General features: G+C 47.4%; 1 protein-coding gene across 1 annotated transcript; it reads left to right on the top strand.

The window, feature by feature from the left end:
• The first annotated feature begins 3,224 nt into the window (after positions 1-3,224).
• Positions 3,225-3,875, top strand: LOC109752393 (uncharacterized). The gene has a single exon (XM_020311288.3). It carries the CDS (start codon positions 3,270-3,272, stop codon positions 3,762-3,764), a length of 495 nt encoding a protein of 164 aa, XP_020166877.1. The 5' UTR covers positions 3,225-3,269; the 3' UTR covers positions 3,765-3,875.
• Positions 3,876-20,257: the final 16,382 nt, after the last annotated feature.

Genomic DNA, 20,257 nt, shown 5'->3' with positions numbered 1-20,257 from the left:
GAGGATATTTTTTCTGTGAGATATATGCAAAACGTTTCGAGAGAGGAATCTTAGGAGAGTCCTAAGCTTGCCATTTGCATGGAATATTATGAACAAACATGAGGAAAATCTTGAGGAGGACGACGAAGAAACCCTTGATAAGGGCAAGAGAAAAAGGACGACAAACACCTTTGGTAATGATTTCCTCGTGTACCTCGTGGATGATACTCTCACTTCTATTTCAGAAGCGTATGCCTCTCTAGAAGCTGACTATTGGAGAGATGCGGTCCGTAGCGAGATGGATTCCATCATGGCTAACATGACATGGGAGATCACTGAATGTCACTATGGTTGTAAACCGTTGCGATGTAAGTGAGTGTTCAAAATGAAGCTTAGGCCCGACGGTATGATTGAAAAAAATACAATGCTAGGCTTGTGGCCAAGGGTTAGCCTAGAAAAAAGAAGAAGATTTCTTTGATACTTATTCACCTGTGGCCAGACTGACCATCATTCGAGTATTACTCTTGTTGGCGGCCTCGTATAATTTTCACGTCCATCAGATGAATGTTAAGACGGCTTTCCTGAACGGAGAGTTAGACGAGAAAATTCACATGCAACAGCCAGATGACTTTGTGATAGGTGTTGGGTGCCCGCCAACACAAGTATCCCTCCCAACCCCAACGCTACAACCTGCCATTAGACTAGAGTTTGCTATCACCTCACCCGTGCCAATCCTATGCTAAAAACAGGCCACCCAAGAAAAATCCAACCATGGAGACCACGAGGAATATACACAACTATTTAGAATTTGTAGCTTGTGGTACTAATCAATCCTTGAGCCAGCTAATCTGGGGACAAGATAAAAAAATTCACACTCATAGGCAGGACAATTCAAGGGATGGAGGTGGATGCAGACCTGAGCAAGGAGGATGAGGCGTCCGATTTCCAATCTGGAGCTCGTCTTCAGCTAATCGTGGAGGGGAACAGCCAACTCGCTCGATTTATTTATGCACCCAACAGAAAATACGAAGATTTTGAAGGATTTCATTGGGGATGCATGAGGAAAAAATGCGGAAAGTGGAGGAGGTCAGAGTGGAGAGGATACAGGGATTTGTTGTAGACGAGTTCATCCATCCGAAGAGTTTGGCGTGGATTTGTTTCGCGCTTCCGTTTGCCGTCGAGGGCTAGCCAAATCGGCTGTCCCGCGGAGCGAAGATTTTTCGGCCCACCCAGGCAAGCTGCCCCAAAAAGCACGATTATATTTGGTTACCAAACGGGTAGCCTAGCTTAGCGAGGCAAAAACGGCTTTTGCCAAGGAACCAAACGGACCCAAAATTGCTAGATGTTGTTACGAGTCTAATTTTGCAATCTCGTGGGATAATGATCCTACATAGTTTATTCTACCTGAACTTGTTTCTGATATATCTCTTATTTGAGTTGAATAAAATGTGCCACAAGTTCAAAAAGAAAAAAAAACCGAGGTGAAAAAAGATCAGTATTCGTTGCTCCATCCACCACTTTTGAACTTTTGATGTAACGACCAGGAATCACCGGAGGCCGAATCAGACGGTCAACGTCGCATCGGGCAAAGGATCAAACGGCCCAAATTCCCTAAGCTCTTAGAGCATCTTCAGCCGTTTGCCCCCCAAGGAGGCATTTTTTCGCCCCTTGGGGGGCTGCCGGCGAAACATTTGATTTGGGGGGCAAAATTTTTCCACTCGTTGCATCCCCACGAGCAGTGTTGGACTCCCACGAACAGAGCGGCATTTCGTCGAGCATCTTGCCCGCGGCGGCATCGACTACCTCCTTGTCGCGCAGCTAGAGCAGGTCGCTCCTGTCTTGGCCTTGACCTTGTCGTCTTCTCCGCCGCCGGAGACGCGCTGCTCGAGCTCGGCGCGCCCATGCTCCTCGTGTGCGGCCTCGACGGCGCCCCCGTGCTCCTCGTGCGCGGCCTCGACGGCGCCCCTGTGCTCCCGTTCTGTGTGGCCCGCGCCCTCCCTGCCCCGCCGTCGCGTTCGACGCCGCCGAGAAGACATGGGCGCGGTGCTGTGGCGCCCCGGACCATGGTGCCGAGCACGCCCGTTCGGCTGCTGCTGCCTGTGCATGCCCGACCACGCAGAGGCGGGCGCGGGCGTGGGCCGTCCCGGCCACACCCCGGCGAGCTCGGGCGAGCTCCGCCCCGGCCACGCCCCGGCGGGCGCGGGCGAGCTCCGCCCTGGCCACGCAGAGGCGGGCGCGGGCGCGGGCCGCCCCGGCCACACCTCGTCGGGCGCGGGCGAGCTCCGCCCCGGCCACGCAGAGGCGGGCACGGGCGAGCTCCGCCCCGGCCACGCAGAGGCGGGCACGAGCGTGGGCTGCCCCGGCCACACCCCGGCTTGCGCTGGCGAGCTCTGCCCTGGCCACGCAGAGGCGGGCGCGGGCGAGAGCTCCGCACCGGCCAGGTCCCGGCGGGCGTGGGCGAGCTCCGCCCCGGCCACGCGCGGCGGGTGCGAGCTCCGGCGACGGCTCCTCCCCGTGCAGCTCGTTGTGCAGCGTCCTCTCCAGACTCCCATGCGGCGGGTAGGCAGAAGGAAAGGGAAAAGAGAGGAGAGAGAGGAGGAGAGGAGAGGAGAGAGAGAGGGGGTGGGTGGCTGACGTGGGCCAATTTGATTGGTTAAGCAAAAGCGCCGGTGTCCCCAGATGCCCCCCAATGGCCTGGGTGTGGGCTGCGCGCGTCGGCTGTATTTTTTGTCTAAACCGGCGAAAAGTGAGGTCCTGGGATCCGAGTGGGGCGTTTTTTGTCCACCGGCGTCTAAAAAGTGGCTTGGGGGGAGATGCTCTTAGGCAGCTCATGTGTTCAGGCAAAGGATCGATCGGTAAACAAAAGCTACGTACCATGGGGTCGCAAAACCTGCCCTGCACTAGGCCGTGTCCTATGCGTCCTGTTTCTTGGGGAGGCAAAGCTCGTGCCGTGCTGGCCGGCTTTACGTACGGAGAGATGCTTCATGCTCCGTCTCACTGCACGAATAACAGCCGATGAGCAGTCTTCTTCTCTACACGACCTAAAATTAGGCGTGTTTGGTTGAATACCAGAACAAGCCACGCCGCGAACGAAAATCAATCGGCGCCAAACCTTTGGCCTGCAGCACTGTCGTCCAAAATGAATTAGCAACGCCCTACACTCTCGAACCTTGGTGCCAAAGCCCTCATCAACCTATAAATACCCACACAACCCTGAGCCATAAACCTCAGCCCAAACCATTGCGTACTGCCAGCCTCTCTCCTTCCTCGACGCCCTAATCCTCCAAGCCATGGCGATGGCGTCCACCAAGCCCCTGGCCCTCCTGCTGCTCGTGTTCGTGGCTCTGTGCGCGACGGCCATGACCGCCGCCGGCCAAGGCTCCTGCAACGGCCACAAGGTGACGGTGCAGAACCTATGCGGCCACGACCTGAACCTGGGCATCGAGGCGCGCTCCAACAGCAAGGCGCTCTTCCCCAACGGGTATCTGCTCCCCAGCGGGAAGCACGAGTCGTTCGACGTGTGCGCGTGGACGGGGAGCGTGTCGGCGCAGGGCGCCGCCGTGGCCGAGTTCCACATGGACCACGAGGGCGGGGCGTACTACGAGGTGAGCACCAACCAGGCCAGCATGCCCGTCCGTGTCTCCGTCACCCCGCACGGCAGCCCGCTGCAGGGCCACTGCCCCACCGCTGGGTGCGACACCGGCAACCACTGCTTCGAGCATTCCGTCCCCGGCGGCAACTGCCACGGCGTCACCGAGATCAAGATCGTCTACTACAACCCATAGGTCCACCGACCGCCTACGAACCTAGCTGCTTGCTGCACTTACTAGCTACTACTGTTTAATGTTGCAGCTGCAGCTATTGCCGGTTAATCTTATTGTGTGTTCCGACGAGGTTGTAACTGTTAGAATTAATGGGCTAGGTCCATAGCAATTTCTGAAATCTCAAAGCCCATGTGTAAAATGGCAAGTGGTGGTGCTAAGTTTAGTCTCACCCCGGAAGTTGAAGAAGAGTTGGACCTGTTTATATAGTGAGTTCTCTCCACCACTCTAAGTGGTGTGTGAGAAGAGAAAGGGAAAACCACACGCGCGTGCTCGCTCGCCTCGCCGGGCCGTGGCGAGGCGTACATGCGACATGCGCGTGAATGGTCCGTCTTCTTGCAGGAGCGCAGCTTCCTTTTGCCGTTTTATTTTTATGTCTTGGCAGACAAGTTTTTGATTTCTTGTCCGGTAAGTATACGAATTAGAAACCGAGTCGGTTTGGGATTGTGGTCGCGACACAATACCGCCTCTGGTCCTAATATATATACAGCTACCGGCTGCGGCCAGAGACACACCGAAAAACACCTAGGGTTTTGCCTCATCTCACAACTTGCGCCGCCATCGTAGTCTACTCCATCCCAAACGCCGGCGTGCATCGGCGCGTGGGAGAGCAGGTCTCCGGAACCGTTCGTCTTTGCGATCCTGCACCGGGAGAGGACGAATTAGGTTTTCGGGAAGCGCTGTGCGCGACTGCTCAAATTCGTCATCACGGGTCGTCTTCCGTCCAAGTCGGGCGGTGCTACTCATCGTTGTATTCATCGCCGTCAGCAGCAGATCGTCGCCAACATCGTCATCAACACTGTCGCACCCATAATAGCTAACGATCAGTACGTCCAACATCCTCTGATCATGTCTGTTTCTACAGCTATTGTTACGTGTTTGCTGCTGTTATGCATGTCTTGCTGTTCTTCTAGTTTGCTAGATTATTGCATGCTAGTATCTCTTCTAGTCATGAATTATTTACTGGAATTAATCATGAACTTGCCTAATATTCCAACAATCCAAAAACCTAATTATAGGCAATTTCCTGAGTTAACTATGGCTGGATTCGCTGATGCACTGAGGCCGGATAAGTTTACCGGTGTGCACTTTAAGAGGTGGCAGGTGAAGACCACGCTCTGGCTTACTGCTCTGAAAGTTTTCCACGCTACTGTTGGTGCTCCAGAGGGAATGACCGACGAAGATCGGAGAAAATTCCAGGAAGCCAATACTATGTTTGTGGGATACATTCTGAGTGTTCTTGCTGACCGTCTGTGTGATGTGTACATGCACATAAATGACGGAAAGATTCTGTGGGATGCACTGAATGCAAAATTCGGTGCAACAGATGCAGGCAGTGAACTGTACATCATGGAGAGTTTTCATGACTACAAGATGGTGAATAACCGTTCTGTGGTTGAACAAGCTCATGAGATACAGTGCATTGTGAAGGAACTTGAACTCCTTAAATGTGTTCTACCCGACAAATTCGTGGCTGAGTGCATGATTGCAAAGTTGCCTCCTTCATGGAGGAATTTCGCCACAACTCTGAAGCATAAGAGACAGGAGATATCAGTTGAAAATCTGATTGCATCTCTTGATGTTGAAGAAAAAGCTCGGGCTAAAGATACTAATGAAAAAGGAGGTGAGGTTCAGCCTACTGCTAACATGGTGCAGAGGTACCCACAGAACAAGAACAAAGGGAAGAACAAACCTGTTTTCAACAAGCCTACCAAGACTACTACCTTCAAGAAGAAGAAGTTCAACAAGGCTGAGCTAGAGTGCTACGCCTGTGGGAAGCCTTGACACTTTTCCAAGGAATGCCCTGAACGTGCAGACCGCAGAGGGAAAACAAGCTCCAAGACTGTCAACATGGTGACCGCTAGCAATACTGATGGGTATGGTAATTTACCTATTGTGCTTTCAGTATTTCAATCATCTTCGTGGTGGATTGATTCGGGTGCTAACGTTCATGTGTGTGCTGACATCTCCCTGTTTACTTCTTATCAGGTCGCAAGGGATTCTTCCGTCCTAATGGGGAATGGGTCACATGCTTCTGTTCGTGGCATTGGCACGGTGGATCTGAAGTTTACTTCGGGAAAGATCGTGCAACTAAGGAACGTGCAGCATGTCCCTACTATGAACAAGAATCTAGTTAGCGGCTCCCTTCTATGTCGAGATGGATTTAAGGTAGTTTTAGAGTCCAATAAAGTAATCGTGTCAAGATTTGGACAATTTATAGGAAAAGGCTATGAGTGCGGAGGCTTGTTTCGTTTTTCTCTTTCAGATTTTTGCAATAAGTCAATAAACCAAATTTGTGCTAGTGTTAATGATGATGCAAGTATTTGGCACTCTCGTTTATGACATATTAATTTTGGTTTAATGTCTCGGCTATCCAGCATGAGTTTAATTCCGAACTTCACAGTTGCCAAAGGTTCTAAGTGCCATAGTTGTGTGCAATCTAAGCAACCTCGAAAGCCTCATAAGGCTGCCGAGGAGAGAAACTTGGCACCTCTAGAACTCATACATTCTGATCTTTGTGAGATGAATGGTGTGTTGACAAAAGGTGGAAAGAGATATTTCATGACTTTGATTGATGATGCGACTAGATTTTGCTATGTTTATTTATTGCAAACTAAAGATGAAGCATTAGACTACTTTAAAATCTATAAAGCTGAAGTTAAAAATCAACTAGAGAGAAAGATCAAGCGTCTTAGGTCCGATCGTGGTGGAGAGTATTTTCCAAAAGTTTTTGATGAACTTTGTGAGGAACATGGTATTATTCATGAGAGGACGCCTCCCTATTCACCTCAATCAAATGGAGTGGCCGAGAGGAAAAACCGCACATTGACTGACTTGGTGAATGCCATGTTAGACACTGCTGGTTTATCTAAGGCATGGTGGGGGGAGGCTCTATTGACTTCATGTCATGTCCTGAATAGAGTTCCCAACAATAATAAGGAGAAAACCCCTTATGAGGAGTGGGTTGGGAGAAAACCATCACTTTCTTATTTGCGCACTTGGGGATGTTTGGCAAAGGTCAATATTCCTATTCCTAAGAAACGCAAACTTGGACCAAAGACAGTGGATTGTGTCTTTCTAGGGTATGCTCAACGGAGCATTGCTTATAGGTTTTTAGTGGTAAAATCTGAAGTACCTGATATGCATGTTGATACTATAATGGAATCTCGTGATGCAACATTTTTTGAGAACATATTTCCTATGAAAGATATGCATAGCATTGCTAGATTTTCTTCTGAGATAATTCCTGAATCTAGTACAACTGATGAATATTTCGAACAATCACATGAGGAAGTCCTTGAGAAGGATAACAATGAAGTTCCTAGAAGGAGCAAGAGACAAAGGATTGGAAAATCCTTTGGTGATGATTTCATTGTATACCTTGAGGACGACACACCCAAGACGATTGCAGAAGCATATGCATCTCCGGATGTAGATGATTGGAAAGAAGCTGTACATAATGAGATGGACTCAATTCTTTCCAATGGAACTTGGGAACTAACTGATAGACCATATGGTTGTAAACCTGTGGGCTGTAAGTGGGTGTTCAAAAAGAAGCTAAAGCCTGATGGTACTATTGATAAGTACAAGGCGCGGCTAGTGGCCAAAGGCTACACTCAGAAAGAAGGCGAAGATTACTTTGACACCTATTCACCCGTTGCTAGAATGACCACCATTCGAGTGTTACTTTCCTTGGCTGCCTCTTATGGTCTTATCATTCATCAAATGGATGTAAAGACAGCTTTTCTCAATGGAGAGTTGGAAGAGGAGATCTATATGGATCAGCCTGACGGGTTTGTGGTAAAGGGTGAAGAGAGAAAGGTGTGCAAGTTGTTAAAATCTTTGTATGGTCTGAAACAGGCACCTAAGCAATGGCATGAGAAGTTTGAAAGAACTCTGACTTCTGCAGGATTTGTCATTAACGAGGCTGATAGGTGTGTTTACTATCGCCATGGTGGGGGCAATAGTGTCATATTATGTTTGTATGTGGACGACATACTGATCTTTGGTACAAACATTAATGCAATTAATGAGGTCAAGTCTTTTCTATCAAAAAGTTTTGACATGAAAGATCTGGGAGAAGCCGATGTAATTCTAAACATCAAACTTATTAAGGATGAGAGTGGGATTACATTAACGCAATCTCACTATGTTGAGAAGGTCTTGAACCGATTCGGTTTTATGGATAGCAAGCCTTCTCCAACACCTTATGATCCCAGCGTGACACTCAGAAATAACAAGAAAGAAACGAGAGATCAATTAAGATACTCTCAAATTGTCGGTTCACTCATGTACTTAGCTAGCGCTACAAGACCAGATATCTCTTTTGCTGTGAGCAAACTGAGTAGGTTCATGTCCAACCCGGGTGATGATCATTGGCATGCACTAGAAAGGGTCTTGCGCTATCTGAGAGGTACTATGAGTTACGGAATTACTTATTCAGGGCATCCTGCTGTGCTAGAAGGATATAGTGATTCAAATTGGATCTCCGATGTTGATGTACTTTACGCAACAAGTGGGTATGTATTTACTCATGGTGGTGGCGCAGTGTCATGGAGGTCTTGCAAGCAAACCATATTGACGAGGTCAACTATGGAAGCAGAATTAACTGCTTTGGACACAGCTACTGTTGAAGCAGAATGGCTGCGTGAGCTCTTGATGGACTTGCCGGTTGTTGAAAAACCTGTACTGGCTATTCTTATGAATTGTGATAACCAAACGGTTATCGCTAAAGTGAACAATTCTAAAGATAATGCAAAGTCATCAAGACACGTGAAAAGACGTTTGAAGTGTGTCAGGAAGTTGAGAAACTCCGGAGTAATAACTGTTACGTATATACAAACAGACAAAAACCTGGCAGATCCCTTTACAAAGGGACTATCACGAAATGTGATAGATATTGCATCGAGGGAGATGGGTATGAGACCCATAGATGTTACACCATAGTAGTAACCCAACCTTTGTGATCGGAGATCCCGTGAATTAGGATCTGGGAAGAACAAGCTATTGGTTAACTGAGGAGAGTAATAACTTATGATTGTCTCTAAGTGAAGATGCAAAACTCTCAGAGCTGTAAGGCTCAGATCTGTAAGGCAGGTTGGCAACATGCCTTAATGTGGTTCTATTGGCTATAATTAGCAAAGATGCTGTCCTACAGAGCAGTCTCGAAAGAACACACCTATATGAGTTCTGACTGTAAACGTCGCAGTCTATGAGATTTGGGTGATCTCTAGTAAGCTCACGAAGAGACCAGGGAGTATGACGTATAAGCTCCAAACCGCGGGGTACCCTACTGGCGGTCAGCTACTGGTTAAGACTTTGAGTGAAATCTGTTCACACAAAACTAGCAATTCAAGGCATAGTCCATTGTCAAGTTGTGAATGGATGTAGCTTAAAGTTCTAGGCAGAAGTTCAACTTAACAGTCTCTGCTGAAACACTGGTATATTAAACAAGTGGTGAGAGAAGGCAAATCTCCAAATGGGTATTTGAGATCTGGTGGGGGATTGTTAGAATTAATGGGCTAGGCCCATAGCAATTTCTGAAATCTCAAAGCCCATGTGTAAAATGGCAAGTGGTGGTGCTAAGTTTAGTCCCACCCCGGAAGTTGAAGAAGAGTTGGACCTGTTTATATAGTGGGTTCTCTCCACCACTCTAAGTGGTGTGTGAGAAGAGAAAGGGAAAACCACACGCGCTCACTCGCTCGCCTCGCCTCGCCTTGCCTGGCCGGGCCGTGGCGAGGCGAGGCGAGGCGTACATGCGACATGCGCGTGAATGGTCTGCCGAAATCTGGTCCGTCTCCTTGCAGGAGCGCAGCTTCCTTTTGCCGTTTTATTTTTATGTCTTGGCAGACAAGTTTTTGATTTCTTGTCCGGTAAGTATACGAATTAGAAACCGAGTCGGTTTGGGATTGTGGTCGCGACACAATACCGCCTCTGGTCCTAATATATATACAGCTACCGGCTGCGGCCAGAGACACACCGAAAAACACCTAGGGTTTTGCCTCATCTCACAACTTGCGCCGCCATCGTAGTCTACTCCATCCCAAACGCCGGCGTGCATCGGCGCGTGGGAGAGCAGGTCTCCGGAACCGTTCGTCTTTGCGATCCTGCACCGGGAGAGGACGAATTAGGTTTTTGGGAAGCGCTGTGCGCGACTGCTCAAATTCGTCATCACGGGTCGTCTTCCGTCCAAGTCGGGCGGTGCTACTCATCGTCGTATTCATCGCCGTCAGCAGCAGATCGTCGCCAACATCGTCATCAACACTGTCGCACCCATAATAGTTAACGATCAGTACGTCCAACATCCTCTGATCATGTCTGTTTCTACAGCTATTGTTACGTGTTTACTGCTGTTATGCATGTCCTGCTGTTCTTCTAGTTTGCTAGATTATTGCATGCTAGTATCTCTTCTAGTCATGAATTATTTACTGGAATTAATCATGAACTTGCCTAATATTCCAACAATAACGTCGTCAGTCGTGTACGATCGGATTAGTAGTTTAACTACTACTGTATTTTGTGGTACTATACAGTGTATTACATAATTAATCGGAGGGAAAACCTCTCTATTTTATAAAGAAAATCAAAAGTATATGTAAAGGCGAGTCTAGACATGTGTGTGAGATTCCTTCATCCGTGTCGCAAAATTGGTTGCGCAGTAGCCTCTCGGCAGCAACTTTTCTTTGTTTGCGCTCATATGCCGGTGAGCTGCAGCAACAATCGACGGAAGAGATTTGATGGAACTATTCATGTGCCTGCAGGTGTGTTTTCACAAATCACTTTCTTATCTTAAAATAGGTCAGTGATTGCTAAAGTTTGAGAGAAAAGTTCTTTTGTTGTTTCGCCATGATCAAGGTACGGTAAAGCCCTTCATGGGATTCTAGGAAAACTAATGTGGAAACGGTATTTTTGTGATGGCAGCAAACATATGATCTGGTAGGCATGAATGCATGATGGATGCTAATGCTTGATAATATTTGAGTTGCGGTTACAATGATCTGAAATCTGACCAACCTAAAGAGACCGGAACACGCTTTGTTGTTCTACTCTATGTGCATATTACTCCTACATATCTGAAAAATTCCAAGTATACGAATCCTTTGCTTATTCATGCTTGTAACCGAGACCTTATTCAAAAGATTTTATGTGTGGTGGGTCAGAATTTCCGCCCGCAACTGCTGTCGTAGATGCAGTGGTGGGCTTTTATTTTCACTCGCCACTACTACTATCCAAATAACAGTGGCAGGTTCCTGACCATGCTTGCTAATCATATGAGGCCACCTATAACATTCTCCAAGAACCAAGAGGAGTGGAGCAATGGGTTGCTACCAGTGGAGAAGTGGTCCATGAGGGTGTAGTAGAGTCTGCGGCAGGAGGGCACGTCGGACATGACCGGGAGTTGGCAGCGTCGGGCGCGGTGGGGCAAGATTGGGGCGGCCATGAGGGGGGTGGTGTACGACCGGGAGCGTGGATAGGGCGCAGTGGGTGGTGAGGCGACAGTGGGAAGAGAGGAGCAGCGGCCGGATTGGGGACGTTCGGGAAGGAGGCGTGTTGGATTGGGGATTTTCTTCCAAGTCCACGCTCAGCACAGTGATAAGGGGCACTCCAGCCAACTAGTATTTTTTCTTTGTAATATTTCAAAATGTTAGGGTGTTAGGGTTAGAGGCATGGTGTAACTATTTTGGGTTATAGTTACACCCTTTTACGTTGCTTGACAAACTTTGGCACTTCTTGGTCAATGTTCTCTTTTTAGTGCATCAAATGAAGTTATAGTTACACCTGAGAAAACCAACCGTGACAAACACCTGAGAGAAGCGAAAGTGGGCAGGAATTCTTACTTATAATATCATACATATAAGTACCTGAGAGAACCAACTGTGGCAGACACGAGAGGCTCTGCAAACTCAGAAGCAAGAGGGTGGTCAGGTTTGCTTGAATCTCTTAACTGCATGCATTGAAAATGGAAGAATTGACCGAAGGCTTTACCAGGGCAATATCAGGGTCATGTTAAGAAGCCCACCATCATTTTTGAAGAAGTTGCATCACATGATCTTTGGATTTGGCATACTTTCTTTGGCATGCGCTGGACTCAGAATGACATCAATGTGTTGCAGCGATCACCGTTATTTGCGAGGCCGACTCAAGGAAAATGATGCGGAGCATCCTATGGACATCACCATGTCAAGAGTCCGTTCGGCGAGTGACACGTGCGACATCTACTTCACATACATAAAGGTGAATCATCTCCTTTACACGTGCTCACTTGACCTCTTCGAGGATGGTATACTACTTGACACTTCTCCCGTGTGCATGCATAGATATTGTAGGAGCTTCACGAATGTTGAGGAGGAATGCAAGCGCCAGGGAACAACTACACCATCCGCGAGGGAAGCATGGAAGCGGAGACAGAAGAAGACGGAGCTGTTGAAACTACAACGGACGGACATCCGGTGCCTGGGCAGCCACGCAGGAGCTGCCCAGCAGACGGCCAAAAAGCATCAGCGGCCAGACATCCGGCGCAACCCCGGACATCCGGCACCTCTCCCGGAAATCTGGCATCGACAACATAATGCATCCGAGGTTCGGCCGCCATCGGGCCGGACGTCCGTCCAGTGCCCCGGACATCCGGCGTCTCACAAAGCCCCGTACATCCGGTGCCTGCCTGCGCGCAGAGTCGGGCCAGAGGCCCATGTATCCCTTTCCTACTTACCCCTTCGTGGCTTAGACTATAAATAGACCACCCCCTCCTCCTAGTCAGGGTTGGTAATAGTTTACCTCATTTTAGAGGTAGAGCTTTGCTCATCCTTGTGGTTCTTTTCGATCGAGAGACCGCGGCCTCTTCGGAGAAGATCCACGCTTGGATACAAGACCTCTTCGGAGAAGATCCCCCCAGTGGATTCACGACCCCTCACGGGAAGACCCCCCTCAAGGCCTCCTCACAGAGAAGAACTTGCTACTTGTATCATCCTTTGTTGATCGTGTATCTCTTTGTGTTTCGAGAATCTAGCACATGTGTAATCAAATCTTGTTGGTTTGAGTGTTTCCTCTCGTGTTTCCCCTTGTGTTTTCCCCTCGTGGTCTTCGTAGGATCCGCTCCAATCGTGAAAGATCGGCCCTAGGGTTTCCACTCTACATCATCTTGGTATCAGAGCAAGGTTGATCACAAATTTGGAGCCCCTACCCTTTTGTTTTCTAGCCTAATTTTGTTGATTTCGTCCTAAATTCGAAAATCCGCTCCAAAAATAGCCCCCAATATTTTTTTTGTGATTTGTTGGTTTGATGATGTTTTGTTGATTTTGATCCATGGATTCGTTGTGTCTTGAGTAGATCTAGCTTTCCCCCAATTTTCTCCACTTTCCATCCACGAAATCTCATCAATTTTGACCCCTAAATCGAGTTGCGAAGTCCAAATCCCGATCTGGAATCGTCGGGCCAGACATCCGGGCCAGAGGCCGGACATCCAGGCCCCAAGCCGGACATCCGGCTCCTGGAGCACAAAAATCTGCACGATTCTGAATATCAGCCCCCGGATATCCGCCCCCACCCCTGGATGTCCGACCCTGGGAATTCAGCCTCCCGTGTTTCACCGTTTTGCCCATAACTTTCACATCCGGAATTCGATTTTCGCGTTCTGTAGCTCGTTGAGTAGCTATTGACATCCCCCATCCATCTAGATAGGTTTAAACACCATTTGGCTCCATCAAAATTTTGGAACTTTGGCATCTTTGCCTAGGGCTTCCACCATATCATCCGCATTGCCACCACAGACTTCCGCAACCTAACCCATTTTGTTCCCCATAGCATTAGTGGTTGCTTGAGTAGTAATTCGAGTCTCCTAAGGTGTTTCGGCTACTTAGGGACGGTTGCTTCTTCATCAACCACCACCATAACTTCCGCATAGGCTTGCCCACCATACACTTCCGCCACCCTAACTTAACCCAATTTTGTTTGGGTTGTGAGTTGTGTCTCCTAAGGTGTGCTCGACTACTTAGGGACCGTGCTTCCAACTATGACACCGTGTATATCCCACCAATACTTCCGCAACCACCATTGCTTTCCCGCTACCACCATTTGACAATTGATATTTGAGATTTTGAGTTCGCGGTTTTTCCGCTTCCTAACGTGTTTCGACTAATTAGGAACGGTTCGACATCGTGAACACCGCCACTCATCATCGCCACGAGGTCATCAACGTACATAAGGACGGTAACCTCGATGACACAATTGTATATTCCCCTTGCAATTGCATTAATAACCCCTAGCCCATTTTGCGTCACTTATCTATCGAGACTAGCCATTGAGTGTTGTCGGCAACGTTACTTGTGCACATTAGTGATCATCGATCCGCCCTTCCATTGCATACATACCATATTATATTGGTATCATCATATCCTCTCTTGTGCCACAAGTTTGTTCACCCATATATACAATTGCTATCTTGGTTTGTGCATTTCGTATAGTGGCCATACAAAAAAAACAAATAAGCTTTTAAGCAAAGAAAAAGAGTGAACAAAGAGCTTGTAAGCAATAGCCATAGCATACAATATTGCATATAAGATTGTCATATCCGATCATCTTGGATCATATTGAGAGAAACACCGGGAACCATACATACATAGCATACTTGGGATAGGAAGTTGATACATTTTGCATCTTATAGGTTGTGCACAAGTATCGTATCCGCCTATTGAGCAATCGTGCTAGCGTCTCTCTTGAGTTGTGCAACACGAGCGTTTTCCGTGGATTCCACATTTTGTGCTCATTCCTTGGTTGCACGACCCCATTTATCTATTAGTGTGTGTGTTTCCATGTACCACATATTACTATTGGTGTACTCATTTCACTTGCGAATTTGTGAATATCTTTTAACATTATTGACTCTTGCTAACATTTTGCATCAAATTTTTGTGCCACTATCCTCACCAAGCTACTCCATAAGACTTACTTGTGTAGGTGTGAGAATTGACAAGATCCGGTACCAATCGTGCTATTTCCTTGTTACGTTATTGAGTGATCATTGATCCATCTTCAATATTGGTTAAGGTACATTTGGTCTAGTTCTTCTCTTTCTCCCACTCACATTTGCTCTAGTCTTGTGATGGATAGGAAAGGCATTTCACATTTCGGTCTACAACAACAACAACGAGTTCGATGCCGCAAAAAGCTCCACCGACGCCAACATGCAAGCTCAAATGGAGGAGATCAAAGCCCTCATCAAGTCCTACAAGAGATCTTCCTCATCTTAGAGAAGACGCTCTAGTGCACGTGCTTCCGAGCTACCATCTCCCGCAAGGTCACATTGGCATCGACATCATCAACGACGAGAACATGAAGGTCAAGAGTTCAACACCAACAACCTCTCAACGACTTCACCATCTCCCTTGGCATCTTCCCAAAGCGACTTCAAGGCATATTCGCCTACGGACATACGACATCTTCGCCAACAAGCACCCCAAGACTACACTCAAGAGATGCTCCCCAAGCTCAAGTCCGCAACTTCCATGAGCTACTACGACCTCAACACCGACCACAAGATTCCTTTCTATGGGACTCTAGAACCCGAGGAGTATCTCGAGTGGGAGCACTTGATGGACGACTACCTCAAGCTACATCAAGTTCCTCCTGAAGATCAAGTGAAGTGCGCCACAAGGAACTTCCACGACTATGCGTCCACATGGTGGCTTCACACACCTTCGGAGAGCTATGACATGAGTTGGCCCAAGACGAAGAGAGCTATGCGGCGAGAGTTCGTGCCTCCAACTTACACGGAACAACTTCTACACCAATTGGAGAACACCACCCAAGGATCCAAGTCCATCGACGCGTACTTCAAGGAGATGAAGAATGCCTTGCGACGAGCCGGCGTGGACGACCCCATTTCGGTGAAGTTTCACTTCATGATGTGATTGCACAACGACATCTCCAAGACTATCTTCCTCGAGAACTACAAGTCCCTCGACGACAACTACATTGTTGCTCTCAAGGTGGAACAAGAACTCATTAAGGCCAAGGCTTCTCCACCCCAAGCAGACTTCTCAAAGACCAAGCTCCAAGACGACGAGCATGAGGCTACTACCACCACGATGTCCAAGCCCGATGAGCTCCAAGACGATGCTCCCAAGTTTGACTTCACCGCCATCCCTCTTTGTGGCATTGATGATGCCGAGTCTACTTTGACTCTTTTTCAAGACGGTGCGGCAACGACTACAACTACGGAGCCAATCAAGGGACATGCTTTGGAGGCAAGCGACATGGTGACGAGTAAGTATGATGCTTCCATCTTAGGAGGTGAGAGTGATGATGTGCCATCTTCGGCCTTCATCCACGGCGACGATGACGAGATGATCAGGCATGGGATTTTCCCTTCTGTCATGGAGGAGAGTGATGATGTGCCATCTTCGGCCTTCATCCACGACAACGATGACGAGATGATCGAGCATGGGACTTTCCCTTCGGTCATGGTGGAGAATGATGATGTGTCATCTTCGGCCTTCATCCACGGCGGCGACGACGACGAGATGGTTGAGCATGGGATTTTCCCTTCGACCACGGCGACGTATGATGACTTGAGTGACTTTAGCCACCATATTGAGAGTGAGATGAGTGACTCCACCATACGTGAGATTAAGTGCACCTACTTTGAGGGCGTGAGTGAACCACCACATAGAGAGAGCGAGAGAGTTGATGGGTCTTGTGAGGCCATTTGCATTTCTAACAACTTGACCTCTACCTCTATCGTGTCTTCTCATTTGGTGCTAGGTCCCATATATGATGACGCACCGATTCGCGACAACTACGTCCTTCCTTTGGACAAAACGATGGCCATGGTGGAATATGATGCACCCCCACATGGTTCCATCAAGATGGAGATGACCACCATTTAGTTTTTGCCACCTCACCTACACCACTTGAGTGGAATGACAAAGGTAACATAGGTGAATGTGATGCTCTAGTCCCACTAGTGGACATTCTTGACATTGATTTCTTGCATGCTGTTGATCAACCTATTACCATGCTTCATGCTAGTGCGACTTCCTCATGTGATGATTTCTTGCCCATTTACGATGAGTATGATGATTCTCATGTGGAGTCTATTGGTTGTGATGCCATGTTACATAGGATTTCTTGTGACAATTCTCTATGTCACATCATGTTTTAACAATCCGCTTGACTTGTCATGTGCTATGCATGAGATCAAACATATGTCATATTTGCAATCTCTTCTTAGTAACTATGCATATGCCATTAAAATAAACCCAATTTGCACATATGGCATAGATGACAAGCCCATGGTTATTGGCATTTGTTTCTCTTGTGATGATATTGATATGCTTCCTTTGCATCATTTATCTCATATGCCATGCCATGACCACCTAGCTTCGGATATGCATTGTTTTGGATGTTGTTCATATTCTCCATATTATGATTCCGATATTGCACTTGAGGAGACCCCCATAGTTTCCTCATACATGTTAGGAGATTTTGATCCATCCCATCCATTGCATGATCCCAATAATTGTGTGCACAATATGCTCCCCATGAATAATTTTTTTATTGATGTCCATATACTTGTGTGCTAGATTTGCATCCCCATCGTGTTATACATAACAACTATTCTTTCATGATGGATGACATGTTCTTATACCATGCATCAAATTTTTTTGAGAGATACTTATCTTGTGCTAACTCACATGTGCACATACACATCATGATGGATGATGTGTACATTTACCAGGCACACAATTTCTTTGGTTTGTGTCTCTTTTGTGTAGGTACCCATGAATACTTGTCAACCTCACAATCCCATGAGTTGACAAAACGAGCTCTAGAGAGCAACGATGACTTGGGATCCCGTGGATTGTCCTTACAACCATTCCATTCGCGCAAAAACTTCACGCATTTCTGCTACATGGCCCTCACTTGGCTATGGGTTGTTGTCCATTACATATTATATGCCCATCTTGCCATGTTCACTTTGCATGATATGCTCATTACTATGCCTTTGCCATGCATTTGTGACCCATGCTTTGCATTACACATGGTGATTGATTCTAGTACTTGTATGTGTATTTGCAAGCTTGGTGGAGATATTGCTTGTTATTGACGTGTTCCACTTATGACCCATTCCTACGATGATACTATGATTTTGCTTTGTGTTTGTGCTTGCGTTATGTCATGCATTGTCTATGCCTACTATTTGCTCACATGACATGATTGCCATGATTTCCTCTAGTGTGTTGCATCTTCGCTCCACTAGTTTGCGCAATATGAATGCTATGCTTGCTTATGTTGCATCACCCATAATTCATACTTTCTCATTTCATGCGGTTGATGACAACCATTTCCATGCTTTGCACATGATTGTTATTGGCTTCTTGTCATATATCTCCATGTGTTGTCTCTCTAATGCTAGATGATTTGCCATGTATTGAGTGCACCAATGCTTTTAGTCTTGATAATGAGTTTGCCCCAATAGCATTCTCACATATATTTGGAGATTTTGACATATTACTTGTGAAGCATGCTTTCCTTACTTCTTTGCACCATATACCTAGTGCCATGAATATAGCCATTGTTGCATCATATTATTCATGCACTTGTGCTTCTAATGGTTATGTTCAAGAGAAGAGAACCATCATGATGGATGATGTGTTTATCTACCATGCGCATACATTCTTTGTTTTGTTGTGCGCATGTGTAGGAAACTTGGACTTTGTGTCAACTTCCACTTCACGTGAGTTGACCATTCGAGCTCTTGAGAGCGAGCCTCATACATTCTACCACGACTTGCTTATACATCGCTCTTGCTTGCGCTTCGGCTTTGTGAAGGATGCACAAGAACACGCCTTCAAGATGACATCTTTCTTGAGCATGGATATTGTGGATAATACTACTTGTGTTGCTTGCACCATGAGACTTATTGGTCATCTTGGACTACTTTATTGCGCAGATGTTAGAGATCTTGCTTCGACTTGTCATTTTCACCTTTCCATGCCTCATGACATATATACCTTGTGTGTTGCATCCCATTCTTGGATTACTTGCTTCTATAATATGTTTGGTTGCAACAATGTCATCACTTCACATATGCCATGCCCCATACATTGCTACATGCTTGCCTTGATTGCCTCACACATGATGAACAATTTCTCTTTCTATTGTGTTGAGTGCCACACTATATTCACTACACCCCATGCACGACATGCTTGGATTGTCTTGCATTTGACCCATGTGTTTAGACATCTCATCTTCTTTGGTGTTGTGAATGATTCATATTCCTACCACAGACCTTTCATTGAGCAATTTTGGAATGCTTGCTATGGCCTTGAGGTAGATGCTTATTCTCTTGCCACACATATTTGCATCTCTACCTCACATTTACATGCTTGTCCCTATGATATCTTTGCTTGTGCTCGATTGATATGCTTACATGCCATGTCACAATCCTTTGTCACACCATATGCTTTGCATGATGACGACACTTGTTTGGTGACTCACCTATCGAATGCTTGGTTTTGCACTAATGCTAACCACATTTGTTTTTCCAAGTGTTTGTTGTTCTTACTCCTTTTGAAGGAATCACACGATGGTGCGACATTGGAGAGTGCCCATTTCGAGCTTCAAGAAAACGAGTACTTGGTGAACGTCCACTTCTACACGGCGAAGCAATCTCTTTCCCATGGTGATTTGGTTTTTGATCCGAGGTCAGATCTTTCCAAAGGGGGGGGGGGAGATGATGCGGAGCATCCTATGGACATCACCATGTCAAGAGTCCATTCAGCGAGTGACACGTGCGACATCTACTTCACATACATAAAGGTGAATCATCTTCTTTACACGTGCTCACTTGACCCCTTCAAGGATGGTATACTACTTGACACTTCTCCCGTGTGCATGCATAGGTATTGTCGGAGCTTCACGGATGTTGAGAAGGAGTGCAATCGCCAAGGAACAACTACACCATCCGCGAGGGAAGCATGGATGCGGAGACGGAAGAAGACGGAGCTGCTGAAGCTACAGCAGCCGGACATCCGGGACAGAGGTCGGACCTCCGGCGCCTGGGCAGCCACGCAGGAGCTGCCCAACAGACTGCCAAAAAGCATCAGCGGCCGGACATCCGGCGCAACCCTGGACATCCGGCGCCTCATGAAAGCCAGGACATCCGGCACGTCCCCCGAAAATCCGGCATCGACAACAGAATGAATCCGACGTTCGGCCACCATCGGGCCGGACATCCGGCCAGTGCCCCGGACATCCGGCGTCTCGCAAAGCCCCGGACATCCGGCCCCGAGCCCAGACATCCGGTGCCTGCCTGCGCGCAGAATCGGGCCAGAGGCCCATGTATCCCTTTCCCACTTACCCCTTCGTGGCTTAGACTATAAATAGACCACCCCCTCCTCCTAGTCAGGGTTGATAATAGTTTAGCTCATTTTAGAGATAGAGCTTTGCTCATCCTT

Source organism: Aegilops tauschii, chromosome 6 (assembly GCF_002575655.3).
Source record: "Aegilops tauschii subsp. strangulata cultivar AL8/78 chromosome 6, Aet v6.0, whole genome shotgun sequence".
Taxonomy (NCBI): domain Eukaryota; kingdom Viridiplantae; phylum Streptophyta; class Magnoliopsida; order Poales; family Poaceae; genus Aegilops; species Aegilops tauschii.
This window is presented reverse-complemented; position numbering and strand designations above follow the sequence as displayed.